The sequence below is a fragment of the Halictus rubicundus genome, chromosome 10, assembly GCF_050948215.1.
Source record: "Halictus rubicundus isolate RS-2024b chromosome 10, iyHalRubi1_principal, whole genome shotgun sequence".
In the NCBI taxonomy this organism is placed as follows: Eukaryota; Metazoa; Arthropoda; class Insecta; order Hymenoptera; family Halictidae; genus Halictus; species Halictus rubicundus.
The window spans coordinates 12,395,319-12,413,129 of NC_135158.1; the positions used below are offsets into that span (position 1 = coordinate 12,395,319).

Here is a 17,811-nt window from a genome sequence, read left to right on the forward strand (position 1 = left end):
GATTACATTGTGAAATAGTTGACATGGATCCAGTTGCAATATTTATCGTTCCTCAGAGTAGGGGGCGCAGGAAATCTAATTGTTATTAACGATGTCGGTATGTCAGATCGTAAGACATCTACCCCTATACCTCGTCTGTAATAATAGAGAGAAATAAATGGAAATGGAAATCAACGCACTCTCTATTTGATTGATGAAACCTAAGGAATGAAAATGTCGGTAGTTTATTGTGCGGACTAATTTTTCTTCGTATATCTCATTCTTTTATCTGTATTGTTATCTTCGTCGGTTTCTGTCTTTCAAGAACATCGGTGAATCATATAGAAATGACGTAATCTTGATGGTTACCTCGAATAGTTTACTATCTTAATTCATGGACGAGATTGTTTGGTTATGTTCGCCAGGTAGGAGCTTCGAATGCACATAATCTGACATTTCTGTCAAGATACGGAGGAAATGGGCCTGTTTGGAAAATCCCAGGATAAAAACCCGAAGGACATGGTTAGATACGAATTACCATAAATTCTCGATGTTTGTTATACCGATCGTTGTTTCAGGTTCAAGAATGGACACACAAATTGAGGAAGGAAGGTTATCAATTGGACAGACAGGTTAGAGGTGAGTCAGTCCAAAATAATAATAAACCAGAGTAACCAGAGCCTGATACTGACAATTAAATGTGAAGTTCCACTCGAAAACCCGAGTAGCACAAACTATGCATAATTATATTTGCACACAGCGATCCAACGCGAAGAGGAGAAAGTTAAACGTTCTCTGAAAGATGCCGCAAAGAAAGGGGACAAGGATGTGTGCAAAATACTCGCCAAGGAGATCATACGTGCACGTAAAGCCTGCAATAAAATCTATACCTCAAAAGCTCATCTAAACTCGGTGTCCCTACAAATGAAAAATCAATTAGCAACGATAAGAGTTGCTGGCTCCGTTTCCAAATCCACAGAGGTGATGCAAGCGATGCAGTCCCTGGTCAGGGTACCAGAAGTGGCTGCCACAATGCGAGAATTATCCAAAGAAATGATGAAAGCTGGTATCATAGAAGAAATGTTAGACGAGACTATGGACTCTATCGAAGATGCTGATGAGATGGAAGATGAAGCGGACGAGGAAGTAGATAAAGTAATTTCTATTTATATATATATATATAAATAGATGACAATTTTCTCGACCTGATAATGGAGCAATGTTATAACGAATTCTTTCAGATTTTATGGGAAGTGACAGCAGGTCAGTTAGGCACAGCACCTGCAGTGGTCACAGAAAACCCAGGATCGGTGGTAGCGTCCACATCCGCGGAAGAGGAAGGAGAAGTAGCAGAGGACGAGCTCGAAGAAATGAAAATTAGACTGCAAAGTTTACGTAGTTAGCTCTAATATTGTAAATATTTAATCAGCATTGACTTTCCGTATTAAATCAGCTCACACTAACCGAGGACACGCGTACACAATATGCACATTCAGTGAATAAATGCCTCGTATTTTCATATTTCTGAGAAACGTGTGATCAATGCTTTGTATTGTATCTCCAAAAAAGAAGAACGTTTAAGTAGTAGAAAAAGAAACTAAACATTTTCATTTCTCTGTACAGTTTTTGTATCCGCCTTTTATAATCTATGTGAACTCTTTCTAACACCATTGTATCTTGACACAGGCGATGAGAAGCTGGCTTCTTAGTTGTATTATATTTGAACACACACTGCATAATTTAATTATAATTGCAAGTTCTTGTATTAATATGTATGATACATAAATCATGATTTCGATTGTTATCAGCGGTGCTTCAATTCACACCTATCACTTAAAGTTATAAATTATTGTATGTGTATTTTGCTCAATTCAGATGTTTTGAACTCCAATAATTTTTTATCGATTCATGTCACAAAAACGGGAGCTATTTTAAGCGTAAAAAATCATGTATTCCAAATCTAAACATTGTACAGAGCATCCGCTTGGCATATTGTGCAAGTGTGCAGAATATCAGAACGTGATTCAAAAATTTATATCTTGCAACGTTGGTACATGGAATCAATTATTACCGAAGGTAAACATTGGTAAGCAAATTGAATAGCATGCACCCTATATTCTACAATAAATAGAAATATTTGAATGGGATCGATTTTCTGTAGAACCAGTTGCTTCTGCAGAAGTTTCATGGATAAACAATGAAATGAAAGTGAACGAAGACGTAACGAAGCCTATAATTAAGTATCCTCGAGAAAAATCAATTATTAATGCGCGCAACGTAGACAGAATATGGATACCCGTATCGGAAGATGCACTTTCCTTAAAGTCTATGAAAATATCTTGGAAATTGTGGAAATAACTCAAATACCCGTCTTAAGAATTCGAAATATATTAAATAAATACTGAATCTTGTACAATTAAAAAAAGCATTCGAATTGATGAGAAATTTACGTTTAAACAAATCATTGTAATCGTGTATTTGATCCTTTCACGAAACCTTATCATACAGTAAACCTTTTTACATAATTTCCTTGCAACGTAATCGTTATAGTTTAATTTTTCGCGTAAGTGCGTCTATGCATATACATACGTACTATGTACATACACAATAACTATAATCGCATCCACATAAATGTACATAGTAAAATGATATCTTTCCCACTAAGTATAACCACAGAGGATTTTAACGAGATGAACAACATGTTTTAACATACACGCGTGGGGAGCGACTGGAAGGGTTTTCTTTGGTTCTCTCGATCTTTTGCAACAGTGCAATATATCTTAAGTTTTTCCAAAATGTACATCTCAACAATTAGATCAAACAAATGACATAAAAATGGTCGACGAACTTATGTACCACAAACATTATTTGTACTCTACAAAATCGTCTCTTTAATCTAGCATTATTATCACACCTATCACCATCCTTTTTATAAATATATAATAAAAATAATATTTCTTAGCTATTAGTAGTTAAAGACTACGTACTCGATTACCATTGAATATACAAGAAATATATATATATGTATGTGCATATATGTAAAATGTTTGCATCCAAGTATAATCCCTTAAAAATACTATCATTCGTTTACACCTAATGAAATTTACAATTGATCGATCACCATGTTCACGATCGAAAGTTTTATCTGTGCTCTGGCTTTCTTAGGTAGTCTGTGTGTGTAGGGTGCAAGTTTCCGCAAGAAGTATCTGACTTCGCTTTTAATAGGAATAATTGTTCTACGCATTGTCCCTGACACCTTTTTGCGAGGTGCTGGCCTGTCTACCTTCGGGGACAAAGGTTCCACCTCCTCAAAGTTTTGATAAAAATTATCGTTGTGATTCACATTATCCGTTTCTTCGTCTAATACTTCCAATGAATGCGGTAAAATCATCTCCTCGTGCACGTCCATTTCTTGAGTGGTCATTTTATCCTGCGTCTCCTCAGGCGACATCGATAGAAATTCAACGAAATTCTTGTCTTCATCCTGATTGTCCGGTTTAATTAGAGGCAGGGAGACCGATGTTGTTCCATTATTTATCCATACCTGGTGCTTCGTGTCAATCTCATTAGAGGTAGCAGGACTATGAGTGGTTTTCGTTTTGGTTGGTTTCTTGTTCGTCTTCACTGGTTTCTGTTGCTCTTGCCCAGGAAGATTAATTTTGATCAGCAAGCCTGGAGGGATGCTAGATAAACTATGCACCGGGATAGGGTCTCCTAAGTTTGATATGTCCCCAGTAAATGGCAAGATTACTTTCTTTATGTTTCCCTGTATATTATTTGTGATATTCGGTGCAACATTGTTGGCTATTGTGATTGGTTGGATCTGATCCGCGAACTGAATCTTCCAATTCGAATTCGGTGGAAGAGGCAGCTTCCTTATCATGCGATTCTCAATGTTATTTGGGTCTGGTCTTGGAATGTTGATAAGCGTCGGCCTTTTAGACTTACCACGTTTCTTGGCGAGAGGAGTAGGCTTATTATCTACCTTTGGTTTTTTACTAGATACTAATGGTCTTGTGAACCCTTGTCTTTTAATTCCCTTAGCAGTATTGGTACAATTAGATTCGTCCATGACATCCTGTTCCTCTTCAATTTGTTCAATAGGATTGACAGAGTCTACTTCTGATACATCTTTTATGGTTGGAACTGCATCGCACGGTCCTACTTTGTGGAAGCTTTGCCCTGTTTGAAAGTGTTTAGAGCAAAGCACTAATTTCCTTATCTGATTAGGAGACATTTTCAATAAATCTTCTCTACCCAGAAACTGGCACCACCTCAAACACCTGCCAATCTCGTACGCAGGGAAGGGATGAAACTTATACCTCTCCAATTTGTTTCTGGGATCAGACCTTGATCTGCCACAGGCAGCACACGCTTGGCTGTCCAGAACAGCTGGTGGCAAGGGTTCCAACTTCTTCGGTTTCTCCGGAGACCCAAAGCTCTTTACTTCCACAAACTCCATAATATATTGTTCAGGGCTCTCCAGTTGATCGGCATTGCGAATATTAGGAACAGCATTGTCTATCAACCTGCTTTTGTAACCAGACATGAATTGAGAATCGTCAAAGTGTTTCGAACAAATGTAACAGAACAAAATCTCTTTTCTGGTCAATCTATAATATGAATCAACCCCTACAAAATCTAACCATTTCAGGCAACGAAATTCCTCTCCAGGAAAATGATGGAAGGTTGCACCATCGTAATCCGCGCTTGGTGGATCGTGACGGGAATGCCCGCAGAGTACGCACGTTATGTTATACAAGCTTTGCTTGGGATCATAGACTGTAGGCACAGCGTTACCATTTAACCTGTCGAAGTAATCGTTCAGGAAGTCCTTCTTCTCAAAGTGTTTGGAGCAGACCATTCGTTGGAGCAGCTGCTTTTTCGTAAGCTTGTACAAATCCTCGCGGCAGCAGAACTCCAGCCACTTTCTGCACCTGGGCTCGTCGTTGACAGGGAACCCAAAGAACATGTACTCCTCTTCCCTGTTGTTGGGATTCATGCGTGAACGACCGCACACGACGCAAGGGTGCGGCATTTTCTCGGTCACTTTTGTCTTCGCGTTTTCGTCAAATGAAAAATATCATCTTGACACACGCGCGCAAGGATGGAGGTTATCTCCGAGTCAGAGAATTTTTCTGACAACTGTCACCGGAATGTTTCGCATGCCAAACGACTCTTAAATGATCTTTTCATAGGTTTTCTGCAAGTGATACAATTTCAGGTTACTCGTGCTATAAAATTCAGCGATAAAATACAACGACCCCTTCATTCTTTTCGATCCTTCGCATGCGACCAGATTTCGATGTTCTCATGAATCACTGTGTTTCCGGGAGAGATTAAAATGGCGAGATTTCATCCAGACACTTTTACTCTGAAAGGAAATGCTGCGGACTCACTTTCTTCACGGTTTATTGCACTTGTTGCGCCTTCTTCGTAATCTCGAAGAGGTTATGTTACTGGTCGCAGCGTCGTCTCACCTAACCTTCTGTGAAACAGACCCTCAAGTTGGTAGTCCGCGAACTAACCTAACGTTGCGTGTAAAGGGTAAACTGACTGTCAAAGTGGCAGAGTTGTGGCAAGAAAAATACTCACGATGGCAGAGAATTCGAGCAATCCGTATGACATTAATGGACAGCACTTTAATCCTGATATGTACTTCCACAAATTGTTAAAAGTAAGCTAGGAATTTTCATAGGATTTTTATAATATATTGTTATAAATGTTATTTTTACTTTGACAGGAATGCACGTTGAAACAAATCATGGATCATGAGTCAGAAATTATAAGGAACGCTCAAACATTGCACTCGGATATGCAGACACTTGTGTACGAGAATTATAATAAATTTATATCTGCCACGGATACTATCAGAAAGGTAAACAACTCATATAGCATCTACCGTATTTGCTATTTAATCTACAGAGCATCCTTCTTCAATGTAGATGAAGACTGATTTCAAAGAAATGGAAGAGAGCATGGACATGTTAGCAAAGAATATGGACAGTATTACATCCTTTTCGGAACAGATTTCGTCGACTCTTCAGGGTGCCAGACAGCAGATTGCAAAACTGTCTTCCGTTCATGCCCTCTTGAAAAAGTTGCAATTCCTCTTCAACTTGCCTAGCAATTTGAAAGACGAAATGAACGAAGAGAATTATGCACAGGTTTATATCTTTCTCTACACTGTATTATCGATTCTATGACTCCTTGATTCGACTATGTAATTTCTTATTCTTTCAGGCAGTACAGGATTACATTCACGCACAGCGTGTGTTAAATCAGTACGGCAACTTGCCCTCTTTCCAAGGAATACAAAAAGACTGTGAATTTATTTTAGAAGAGCTCAAGGCAAGACTGAGAAAACAGTTCTACAAGAGCAACTCGTCGACCAAGGCTCTAGCTGAGAACGTGGACCTCCTCTTACAGCTGAAAGAACCAGCCGATTCCTTGTGCACCGAATTTCTAACGAACGCGGGCGAGAAACTGACGCAACAATTATACAATCTGAAAGACATGTACGAGAACGACATCACAGAATTCGTAGGTATGGCTAGTTACGGGTTCCTCAGTGATTTATGCTTCATCGTTGGATCCTACAACGATCTCTTCGTGGACAGACTGCCGTCCGAAGACAACGAGCTCTCGGACGACTTTGAAACGAAAGCTATCACGCACCTGAACAATTTCATTACGGAGAACATGATGAAATACTTCGAACTGATTGGTAAAAGGGTAGAGAACGTGTCTGACACGGCGGTTCTAGTCGGAGCCTTGGATAAATTCCACAGGAGACTGCAAGCAGTGAACATGCTGTGCAAAGAGACAGACTTTGTAAGGTACTAGACAGAAACATCTTCGGATAGAGATCAAGAGAATCATCGAACGCATTTCCTCTGTTATCAGAATAGGCACAGACATCGTGGTCAATGCAGGCAGAAGACAATGCCGCAATCATTTAGACAATTTGAAGCAGCACTTGAGTGAGGGGCTCGGCAAAGTTAGGCAAACAGTGGCGACTAAGGTCTCCCAGGACGAAGATGGTAGCCTGGCAGAGCTCCAAGCCTTGCTCGTCATGCCCACCATAGAAAAAGTCAAGGGAGTTCTGCAGGACTTGTTGGTACGTCTTGGAAAGATCCTCAACAAGAGATTCAAGAATCCTGAGAACTCTCGGGAATCCCAAAGTTTTCGAAAACCCGTTCCGATCCCGAATAAAATTCTCTAGTCTAGCAAATTAAAACATAACTCAATTTCAGGTGTTCTTGCAACCAGATCTGTCCTTCAGCTCGAAAACACAGTTCCTCCACAACTTCTGCGTGGACGAGGTCAGAGAAGGGTTGATAGTGGGATTTCTACACCATCTGATGGCAACAGCGAGTGGATTTTGTGCTGGATCCGACGTCCCCAAATGCCCACCCACTCTCCTACTCCTGTTGAGTAAAATGTGCATCGAGTACAAAGAGAATAACGTGAAATATCTGGTAAGTAGCGACAGGATTGTACCAGAAACCGTAAGCCATGAAACTATAACACTCTTCTACTCTTAGCTCTCTACAACCGACGAGCTGTTCAACATCGACCAATACACCTGCTCGGGGAATGTAATTACACCCGACTCAGAATTATGCGAGAAGTTCCAGGAAGCTGCCCAGAACTTGTTAAACCATTACGTTCGCATCCAAGGGTTAGCGGTGTCGCGACTGATAAGGAAATCGGTGGAGACCAGAGATTGGTTGCACACTATTGAACCGAGGACTGTGAGGCCTGTGATGAAGAGAATAGTGGAGGACGTGACGGTGATCGATTCTCAGGTCGCTGTTCTGTACGATGACTCTGAGGGCCAGGTCGACAGAAGCAGCGACAGCAGCAGGAAAGCTCATAGGTAATGTCGGTAAAATATTAGAGCACTGCAAAAGTTTCGCACGAAATCTTTTGCACTGACCTAACATTTCTCCCATAACGTCGCGTAACTTTGGAAAACGCTAGGAAGGAACTAGAGCTGCTTTGCTTCCTTCCTGATCGGTTTCCCTCGCGATTGGACGGTGTACGAGATTAGGGGGACAGACACGCGACGTTAAGGGGGTCATGGAAACCATGTCATCTCTCGGCTAACCGTGGGACTGAATTTCCAGCGTGAGCGTGTCGAGGCGTCATTACAGGACCAGTTTATCATCCTACACTCCCAGCCACATAGACTCCTCGTTGGCCAGCAACATTCATAAATTGTTCTCCGAACGGATCGAGATCTTCTCGTCGGTCCAGTTCAACAAGACCTCGATCCTCACCGGGATCATCAAGATCAGTTTAAAGGTGAAATACTTTTAGCAGACAGAGTACCGGGTAATAGAGAGACAGGTGCTGGCTGGTCGACCGGCCACAATGATAAAATGGCACGGCCATTATCCACTTTGCGCGACGCGAGAATACCTTGTTCTTCTCTCCTCACGTTGCGCGCTGTATCGCCCGCGTTGCGTATCGTTGCATACTACGCACCACGAGGCCACGCTACCGAGAAATGATCGGCCAGGCCCAATAAAACACCGGTCTCTTTGTATTTATAGACATTCCTAGAATGCGTCAGATTACGGACGTTCAGCAAGTACGGGCTGCAACAGATCCAGGTCGACACGCACTACCTGCAGCAGTACCTGTGGAGATTCGTCTTCGACGAGGAGTAAGTTCCTCTCTAAACCATAAAACACTTGTGCAAGCTCAAAGATCCATCTTTATTATATGTTTGAGCGAACCGAGCCTAAAGTGGCTCCGGGTGTCAGCAAATTATTGCTCCAAGGCCAGTATATCTTTTTAACACTAGAACTACCAGTCATAAAGACTGGTCTGAGATTCTTTCATTCAACTATTATTGAAATTGTAACAATGCTTGTCTGGGAAATTATTGAATAGATTTATCAATTGGGTGCAGCGTACAACATAAATCTCTCAAAGTCAGAATAAATACGGCTTTATCATTTTTATAAATAGACCTTAACGAACGCAATTTTTGTTTCTAGCGTAATGCACCGGTTGCTGGGCGAGATACTTGGTAGCGCGATGCACAGATGTTTGGACCCGATCTTAATGGATCCTAACGTGGTCGAAGTTATTTGCGAAAGAGGATGAATGGCCGAGAGGAGACGGCTATAAAACGTCGAGAGCCCGATTGTCGCTCCATTACACATTGTCTTTTCTAGCGTACACCGTATTGTTCTCTGTTATTACTAGGTATAAGCGAACGCGTTATTACATATCGTATATTCTTGTACATATATTTGGTACGTGGAGATTCCGACGGGGAACCCTGTACATTCCACGAATAAATCTAATGGCGAAGACCCGTGGCGGACCTTTTCTCTCTTCGGATCTAATTAATTTCTCTATTCTTTTATTTGTTTCGTGAGGCGATCCACGCCCACGCGCGAACACGTCGTGAACCGCCTAACACGCGAATAGCACGACACGCTGCGTGTAGTTTCTGTCCTCTGTTCCCTTACTCATTGATCCCTCTCCTTTTCTTCGGCCTCCCCACCTCGATCCCGGATAAAATAAACTCATCAAAGTCTTTAGTACGCTATAAGAAGCCCAGGGTCAAATGATTCTAATAAGTCTTAATTCTCTGCTACATTCTGCGCTTTTGAACCTTACTATCGCGTAAATCTCGGCGGTCCACTCTCATCCCCACCTCGCTCTACAATTTTCCTCTATTGTAAACGGCAACAAAAATTCGACAAACAAGCTTTAATTTTCTGCTACATTGTGCTACATTCTCTATCCTCAGCGTTTTTAATTTTTCCTCCATTTCAATCAATACACTGTGGATTCTAAATTCAATTAACGTAAAATATAAGCATTGGTAAAGCATTAGATGGGCAAATTAATCCCTGACAATCCTCACAAACGTTATTAAACCTCGGATCTTTATGCAAAATAAGACAGGAGACAAATAAAAATTTCGTTCTCCTGTAGAACGTATTTTGACTATTTGTAAATGATCGAAATATTCAAGAAGGAAGGCCTACGAACGAATTTGTGCGCCTAATAAAATATGGAAGGGTTGTTCAACGGATCGAGCGTTCGATGAACGAACGCGTCGCACAAATGTGCAAAGAATAAATGGGACAAGAGCTTATAACGTATATGGGGTTCTACCGTACCCCCTTGGCAGTGGCTCGAGTTAATTCGAACTTCCTCTCGTTGGATGAGATTCATTCTCCGAGTATCCGGCGTGGGCCTACGCACAGCATTCTACCCAATTTAATAAACTCTTCTAAATTACTCGGGCCGGGGCCGCGGCTGTTCCCTCGTTCAATCAGCAATTTTCCCTGGAAATCCATGGAAAATCCTCTGGAATTTCCCTCCGACTAGGATTAAATCCCGTCGCCGTCGTCGTCGTCGTCGTCCCCGAGGCTATCCTCAGTCTCAACAACATTTACATTTACATTTACACAGAGTTTCCAGCTCGCCGAAGCCAGCCGGAGAGACGGAGTTTTTCCTTTTCCTGTGTACATATCATGTCTCGATAACCAAAGATACAATGCGAGACCTTCTGGCGGCCATGTATGTCGAACAACTAGACAAACGTAGATCCCTCGATCGGCTCCGAATCGATATCATTGCCGGGCTGGCATATGTGGCACATATGATCACAGAAAACACCTGTGCACGTGCGACTTCCGTACGAGAGGCTGCGTTCGAGGCACACACGGGTGTCCATTCCATCTGAAAACTGCGATACAGACGTTTACTACACATCAAAGAGTGTTCGATAATATTCCACTGCGTAACTTTGTGTGTTAAACAATTTTTTCGAAGATCATTCGATGGTACACGCGGTAATCGTTATTCGGAGGATTGAACGAGGATTGGTAGATGAACCCTGAGGAACATATGGCCCGACAGTGTTGCAAAGTAAGTTTATAATCTTGACTTCGATCTTGCACCATAAAGCGTTTTACTACGCGAAAATCAGTCTATACTTCGCAAAACACCTGACGCGCATTTTTAATATATAAACATTGCTTGGTTCAAGGTTGAACGTTCGCGTATCTTCAATGAAAATACCCTGCCAGTACAAGCATCTCCAAAAACTTTCAAAAATTTTTTTCCTAAATGAATCTACTGTAATTAGAATTTGCCCACCAGAGGAATATAAACTTGAAAACATTTTCTGTTCCTAGGCAGTGTCTTATAGCGTCTAAAGTACTGATCGGCACGGTAGAAACGGTTGATGCAATCCCAATTTTTGTGGAGTAGTGTAAAGTGATCTATTTACGTAAACATCCGCCATTATCCCGGAACATCGTCTTTCAGAGACTGCGTAATGAAAGAACGAATTAAACGAGGTAGATCGAGCGACTGAATAGGAATGACGAGTGGCCGCGTCTTCTACGGTTAACAGGTTGAGACTCGAGGGAGTTGGGGATCCTAATCGATGCACAATGGATCGTCAGCAGCAACGGCAACAGGGATTGTGTCCTAATAAAAGGTGGTGCTCGTAGCGCCCATTGCCGTCGAGTTACGTTCGAAAAAAACCTGGACAAAATGGGCCCGCATGAGAAAATCCGACGGTCACGGATCAGGCCTAGGCGAAGCAATGATCATTATGAAATAGTCATGCTATTTGAAAGTGCGAGCTGTCGGAGCACATTCGGCGGGATACGGGCACCGCGCCTTGTGCACACGCGTTAATCAGCCAGCTCTGCTCTGTTCTCTGTCTTCTGTCCTCTCTCCTCTTTATTCTCTTTGTCCGTTCGTCGTCAATTTGCACGACGGACCTATTCACGGGTCCTTCGACCAATTATTCGACCCGGCGACATTGTTTCCACTCGCCCCCGTGGCGTAACCGTGTCGAACTGATCGAAAAACTCGCACGGAAGCCGATGAATCATACGACAGATGAGCGCATTGTTTAGTCTGATAAATCTGTTTGAGGAACTCTCTGCCCTGCCAGCGATCAAGACGATTTCGCTTGTTTGTTTGAGTACCTCTGAACTGCGCACCGCGGGACAAATTTATGGTTACAGAGATTGAGGCGGGGAAGAACGAGATACCGCTTCGCTGATAACTAGACTGCGGATCTTTGTGCAAAATAAACATTTTCTGCATCTGTTGCGAGAAATTAGCAACTTTTGAATTACTCTCTTTGTTTAATCGTTTTGGTAGGTCGAGGATGATATATCAGTGCTCTTCAATTTTTGTTTTAAATGCATTAAGCTCGCAGTCTATTGATAACAACGTCCAAGAAATTGTTTTTTACTTCAACCTCCAGGTTCGAGAAACTTAAATTTTCTTAACATATTTTTTACCAGTGATTATTTCATAATTTTTGGTCCATTGCTAAGGTCTGGTCACAAATGTGTGGTCCATGGCAAAGGATACGTTAATAAATCCTCTAACAGCAATAACAATTTCAACCGTGAATCAACAACTCACCTCCAGTAACTCCTCCTGTAGAAACATTACAATTATTCTTATTAACAATGTCAGAAGTTGGTAACACGAGCCCTATTACACTTTTTAATAACCACATATGAGAACAGCTTCAACTTTTTCTTAAATAAAAATGATTCTCGCCTATCTAAAATATTGTTTTTTGCAGATAAATCGAAAAATTCAACCTTCGAAGATATTTCGATTTGTGACCATAACAATGGGCGCCAAATTCGAACGCACGTTGTTACGATCGCGAATTAGACTATCTTCCCAACAGACGTCTCGAGATATAGAACAAATAACCTACAAACGCACGACTAATCAATGACACGAAAACAAGATATCGAACCTAACAGTCATGGAAAACAACCTTTGAAGAGTGACCAATGCACGAGATAAGAGACAATAAAACGAGGGAACAATGTCAAAGGAAAATTCGAAGTGTAGCCCCCTCCGAGGCATATATATTTCGGTTTGAATTTGGAGAAACACAGTCGACCGGCAATTGTCGAAGACGTATGAGCTCTCGACGTGAAACTGTCTCCGACGCTCTCGATCATTGTTGATCTGTTTGCTAAGTAGTGGTGCCGTAGGTGATCGATCAGAAATTCACCTCGGTGCGATTACTTTTCATGCAGGCACGCAAAGACTACAATGGACACCAGGGGCAAGCGAGCTGCTTCAGCTTCCAGAACATTAAAGCAGCTATATATAGCCATTTTATAGTATACAGTATACTTTATAGTGCATATATGTATATTTTAATATACAGCAGTATATTAAACCTTTGTTACTCACCAATTGTCGATGCATTGTTCAAGATGGCCAAGTTCGAAAATGGTTGCATTCGGGAACAATATCGAAAGCAATTCTGCGGGTAACTAATCGATTGGCCGTTTTCCGAACCAATAAATTCAAGTCGACCGATTGTTATTGTCACTTTGAAAGTATCACTGGTATATATTTCGATTTATTGCCCTAATAAACATAAATTTTAGTTGAGAAATTGCTGATTGTGGCGCGGGAAATCTCACCTCCGAAACACCACCGCTGAACCGGAAGGGGAACTTCTCGACCAATCAACGACGAGTCGGACGAGTCCGCGATTCTCAACTGCGCACCACTAAGGTCAAGTCAGGACTTGAAAAGAGTTGTTCGAATTATTTTCTCGAAACACCTAATTTTCGTTCATATTTTATGTAAGCTTCAATTGTAATAAAACTCTACATATATTCTAATAATATTAAATCTGCTATACTATTTACTGAGCGTACAGTCATTCACAAGACTTTATATACCTGCCAAGTTTCGAATATTCAAACGAACATGATCCTACATTGTTAATCAACATTAATCTATTCATTACTTACAATTAAGTAATCGGAATAAACGACAATGTTTACGTATACATGTTTACATACAAGACAAACCTATAAACAATTACCATACAGTAAAATAGGTCGAACGTACTAGTGCAATAATAGCAACAATAACAATCCTTGTAAATCATGATATTAGTTCTCAATTGTAATTTATTCACGTTCTACGAACGTTATGAACCTCGATGACCGTACCTAACCAATTTCGAGCCCTGTAACGTCGCATCGCGTACAGAAATTCGACCGGCAATAAATCAAAAGCGAAAGGTGAATCGGAGTGACAACTGACCTAAAATAGAATACTTCTTGTCCTTTTGTCATCTATAATTTCTGGTTAGGATGAAGACGAATGAACCGAGTGGGCAGAGAGGCGGTCGTTCGCTGGAACCGGAAGTGGCCGAGCGAACGATCGAAGCTTCGGTTCCCGCGCGTTCGGTTCGCGCGGGACTTTCGAATTCGGCCGGTGCGCGGCAGCGAGGGGGGAAAAGGTTGAAAAGCACTGTCATAGAGGGAATCTAGCGGACGATCGTGTCGTTAGCCGCGCGATTCGATTCGTGCACGAAGGCGAGGCAATAAAGACTCGGGCCTGCCCGGTGAACGGTTTGATAACAAGCGGGTAGGAAGGAATTGCACATGGGAGACGCATATTCCCCGTCGGTTGCCCGGACCCATTCAGTGACGCGATTCTTCACTGTCCGGCACTGATTTCAATTGGTAAATTGATTTGGAACGTCGGCGCGCTGGAGAGAGAGACCTGAAAAAATAAGAGAGAGACACGGTTTTCTACGTGTCGCGAGTGAGAGAGAGAGAGAGAGAGAGAGAGAGACCGGCAGAGAGAGAGAGGGAGAGAGAGAGAGAGAGAGAGAGAGAGAGAGAGAGAGAAAGTAAGAGAGAACAAAGAGAAGAAGGCACACGCAGAGAGCAGCGCAGAGAAACGATGGCGGTGGTGACCAGCGGCAGTGCCTCTCTTGCGAACCGTTAATAGGTACTGAACGCTGCTTGAATGCTTAATGCACCGAGCTTCTAGGATTAAATTGACCAATCATTTCCCGCCGCGGCAAGGAGCGGCCAATTACAGCCCTCGTCCGAGTATATTAAGCCAATCAAGAACAGTTTATCGCTCAGTCGTCGGTCTGCCGTCGTGACGCGAGTGTCGTGCGCGTGCGTGCGTGCTTGCTTGCCCGCCCGCCTGCCTGCCTGCCTGCCTGCCCACTACTCTTCTACGAGAAAAACAATTGAAAAACATGTTGATGTCTCGTGGTACAAGGGAGAATCGCGTGAGAAGAATCCGCGATACGAAGCCGAACATCGTTTCTCCTCTGTCATCGCGAGCCGATCGCCATCGATCGCGATCTACGACCGCGCGCTTGTCGCCTACGATCTCGTTCAGTGATTAGACCATCGGCAATCGTTCCAAATCGTATGTCCCGCGATTCGAATCCCTCGAGAGCCGGCTCATCGGTCCGGAAATCGAACCGATATTTTTCCACGGTACCACGTGGAACAAAGGACTGTGCACATGCGGGAAGGGAAGCACGTGAATTTTACCCGGGGAACGCACGCTCGATTCACGGGACCAGTACGGTAATCACGGTAATTAATGTTCATTCACTGTCTCGGTTATGGTGTTTCGTATTTCGATCCCCAGGGATCGGGTGTCCCCCTACACCCCCCCTCTCCGCCGTCGTACTCGTCGAATCTTTTCATTCAGCGGACGACCATTAGCCTGTTAACCGGGTGATTTTCTGATTGTGGACACTTAACGATTCGTAGTTCGTTTAGGAACAGTGGAATTATTCTATTGAATATCTTCCGTTGCTTTATTCGACGAGAAATCGTTGCGAGTCAACGACGACGACAATTTTGCCACAAGAATAGTTCACGATGCAGTTGAATAACTAGTTGAATTGATAGGAAACGACAATTGTTCAACCGGTGAAGTTGTACTCGAATTAACTCGTCTTATCCGGTTAACAGGTTAAGGTCCGTTTCTCGCCCGGCGAGAGAATAGTGTAGTGTTAACGATATACATATATATATATATATTTTTTTTTTCGAGGCGACATTCCCACCATCATTCGAAGACCGAATAGAGAACAGTGATTCCAAGGAAAACTCACCGTGTTATTACGTTAATAAGTGCGGAAGAGCACGTCAATGTCCACTAGTGTCGAATAGAAGCTAAAGGTCATGAGATTTCCTCCGATTGTTCGGCAGAGGCTCAGCATGCGCGCTCCTCGGTCGATAAATATCGTTATTTTTTTCTGAGCATGGGGAGACCACTATCGCCGTTATCGTTCGGGACAGATAAGTTTCTGAACAAACGGTGCATATTTCACGTCCGACTATAGATCGGCTTGTTTATAACCGTCTAGTCATTTTTCCGGGGCACCGTGCTCGCAAACAAGATTAATTCGCGACCGGTGTCTCCGTCGATAAACGGAGAACCCTCGGCGGAATCGTCGCGGACCTGTTGCCTCGACAAATTAACAATTAAATCGTTTCTCCGCTTATTTTTGTCCCGTTACTTTTATGCAACTAATTTCCATCGCATCGTTAGACCATTAAGGTTAGGTTGAAAGCCGTTGCAATAGCAGAGTCATCTTTTTCCTTTAGTTCCATGCATCTCCATTGTTTTGTACATTGAAATGCGTTTCGCGCTCTCAATTTACGCATACGGGGTGCCTCGGAATTCACGATACAATCGGAAACGGCTTGTTGATCTATCCCAAAATATTTAAATCTTTTTCTTTTTTGCGAACAATTAAACTATCAATGTTAGGACACCCTATATGCAGATTCGCGAGTATCTCTCGAACCGGACACTCGTATCGAGACCTCGCGAAACATTTCTTGGAAAACAATCGAATCGTTGTTACCTCGTTGCGACGATCCTTGCCGGTCCGATCTCGCGGGAACGAGCTTGCGATCGGAGACGGACATTTTGTTGCCCGCTGGAAAATATAGCAGTACAGAACTAACTGTTCGGTTTTATCTTCACGACTTCTTGACCCTTCACGAGACGATAGCGTGCAGAGACCACGAGTAATTACCGAGGGAAGCTTGTCTGGTACGAAATACATCCATGCTAACGGTCCTCCGGGCCTTCCATGTCGAGGCGAGTCACCTAATTTCGAAACGCAAGCCCGCGCGAACTCTGGCAATTTTTTCCGCAACGCATGTGCACACGTACGCGTGTTTTCGTCTGAATTTTGTAAGGCTGCCAGCGCTCTGACTCAATGTTTGCGCATCGAATTATGGACGGACCAACGCGCAGAAATTAGATACCAAAAGTAACCCCGCTCTGTTCTTCTAAATGCGCCATTTTTGTTGAATCAATTAATTGTTTGAGGCATAGTATAAAGCAGTATTTTTTTATCTCATTGTGCAGAACCCTGCTACGTTCCATAATTTATTAATATACGCTGTTAGCACCATGTCCTACGATATTAAGTCGGATTCGTGATAAAGTATTTTAATCCGAGATAAAATTAAATAAATGATGGGGCGAGGAGTTAAAATATGAATTAGGATACCCGAAAGTTCTCGGTGCCATCCTGCCAAGGGTCAAATCGGTTTTTGCTGGCCCGGGGGGCCGTCTATCCCTCGCCGTTTCCCGGAATCCCGCCATCCACCCACAATTTGTGCATCGTTGCCTAATAAGTTGACGAGCTATTTCGCGAGCGTGCAGAGGGAGCCGACATTAACAGAAATTAGCGTTAATTGGTCTGCTCTCCCTCTTCCGCCCCCCTCCCCTCCCCCGAGCCGATCTCTTGCGTCTTCCCCTTTTCTGCAATTCCCTTCGTCCCTCCCCCGATCTTTTTCCGCTCTCGTCTACACTCCCCTCTCTTCGTGTCTCGTCTCATCACCCCTCCCCTACATCACTGACAAAGGGGAGCGCACGATGCGTTACACGCCAATTTTTATTACGCTGTGCAGAAAAATGTAGCCAATAGCAGACCAAATCCTATAAATCTCTAGCAATAAATCTGTTTTATTTTCTTCTACTAACAACTTAAAATCT

At 42.7% G+C, this 17,811-nt stretch overlaps 3 protein-coding genes across 3 annotated transcripts; 2 read left to right on the top strand and 1 right to left on the bottom strand.

Moving 5' to 3' along the window:
- The first annotated feature begins 181 nt into the window (after nucleotides 1-181).
- Vps24 (vacuolar protein sorting 24) lies at nucleotides 182-1,783 on the top strand. Its single transcript, XM_076795449.1, has 4 exons — nucleotides 182-501; nucleotides 558-618; nucleotides 740-1,134; nucleotides 1,221-1,783. The coding sequence occupies exons 1-4, from the start codon at nucleotides 457-459 to the stop codon at nucleotides 1,380-1,382; spliced, it is 663 nt and encodes a 220-aa protein (XP_076651564.1). The 5' UTR covers nucleotides 182-456; the 3' UTR covers nucleotides 1,383-1,783.
- A 568-nt stretch (nucleotides 1,784-2,351) lies between these two features.
- Nucleotides 2,352-5,475, bottom strand: LOC143358362 (uncharacterized). The gene has a single exon (XM_076795448.1). It carries the CDS (start codon nucleotides 5,015-5,017, stop codon nucleotides 3,083-3,085), a length of 1,935 nt encoding a protein of 644 aa, XP_076651563.1. The 5' UTR covers nucleotides 5,018-5,475; the 3' UTR covers nucleotides 2,352-3,082.
- A 28-nt stretch (nucleotides 5,476-5,503) lies between these two features.
- Nucleotides 5,504-9,348, top strand: Vps51 (vacuolar protein sorting 51). The gene is made up of 10 exons (XM_076795447.1): nucleotides 5,504-5,656; nucleotides 5,723-5,857; nucleotides 5,925-6,146; nucleotides 6,223-6,818; nucleotides 6,886-7,099; nucleotides 7,236-7,460; nucleotides 7,527-7,861; nucleotides 8,112-8,289; nucleotides 8,541-8,653; nucleotides 8,991-9,348. The coding sequence occupies exons 1-10, from the start codon at nucleotides 5,576-5,578 to the stop codon at nucleotides 9,097-9,099; spliced, it is 2,208 nt and encodes a 735-aa protein (XP_076651562.1). The 5' UTR covers nucleotides 5,504-5,575; the 3' UTR covers nucleotides 9,100-9,348.
- Nucleotides 9,349-17,811: the final 8,463 nt, after the last annotated feature.

What these genes read in the sequence shown, in the direction of transcription:
- Vps24 (XM_076795449.1), top strand. Translation starts at nt 457, where the DNA reads ATGGGCCTGTTTGGAAAATCCCAGGATAAAAACCCGAAGGACATG. An exon ending in ATTGGACAGACAGGTTAGAG is followed by an intron (nt 619 to 739) that starts GTGAGTCAGTCC and finishes ATTTGCACACAG; the next exon opens with CGATCCAACGCGAAGAGGAG. An exon ending in CGGACGAGGAAGTAGATAAA is followed by an intron (nt 1,135 to 1,220) that starts GTAATTTCTATT and finishes GAATTCTTTCAG; the next exon opens with ATTTTATGGGAAGTGACAGC.
- LOC143358362 (XM_076795448.1), bottom strand. Translation starts at nt 5,017, where the DNA reads ATGCCGCACCCTTGCGTCGTGTGCGGTCGTTCACGCATGAATCCCAAC.
- Vps51 (XM_076795447.1), top strand. Translation starts at nt 5,576, where the DNA reads ATGGCAGAGAATTCGAGCAATCCGTATGACATTAATGGACAGCACTTT. An exon ending in ACTTCCACAAATTGTTAAAA is followed by an intron (nt 5,657 to 5,722) that starts GTAAGCTAGGAA and finishes TTACTTTGACAG; the next exon opens with GAATGCACGTTGAAACAAAT. An exon ending in ACGAAGAGAATTATGCACAG is followed by an intron (nt 6,147 to 6,222) that starts GTTTATATCTTT and finishes TTATTCTTTCAG; the next exon opens with GCAGTACAGGATTACATTCA.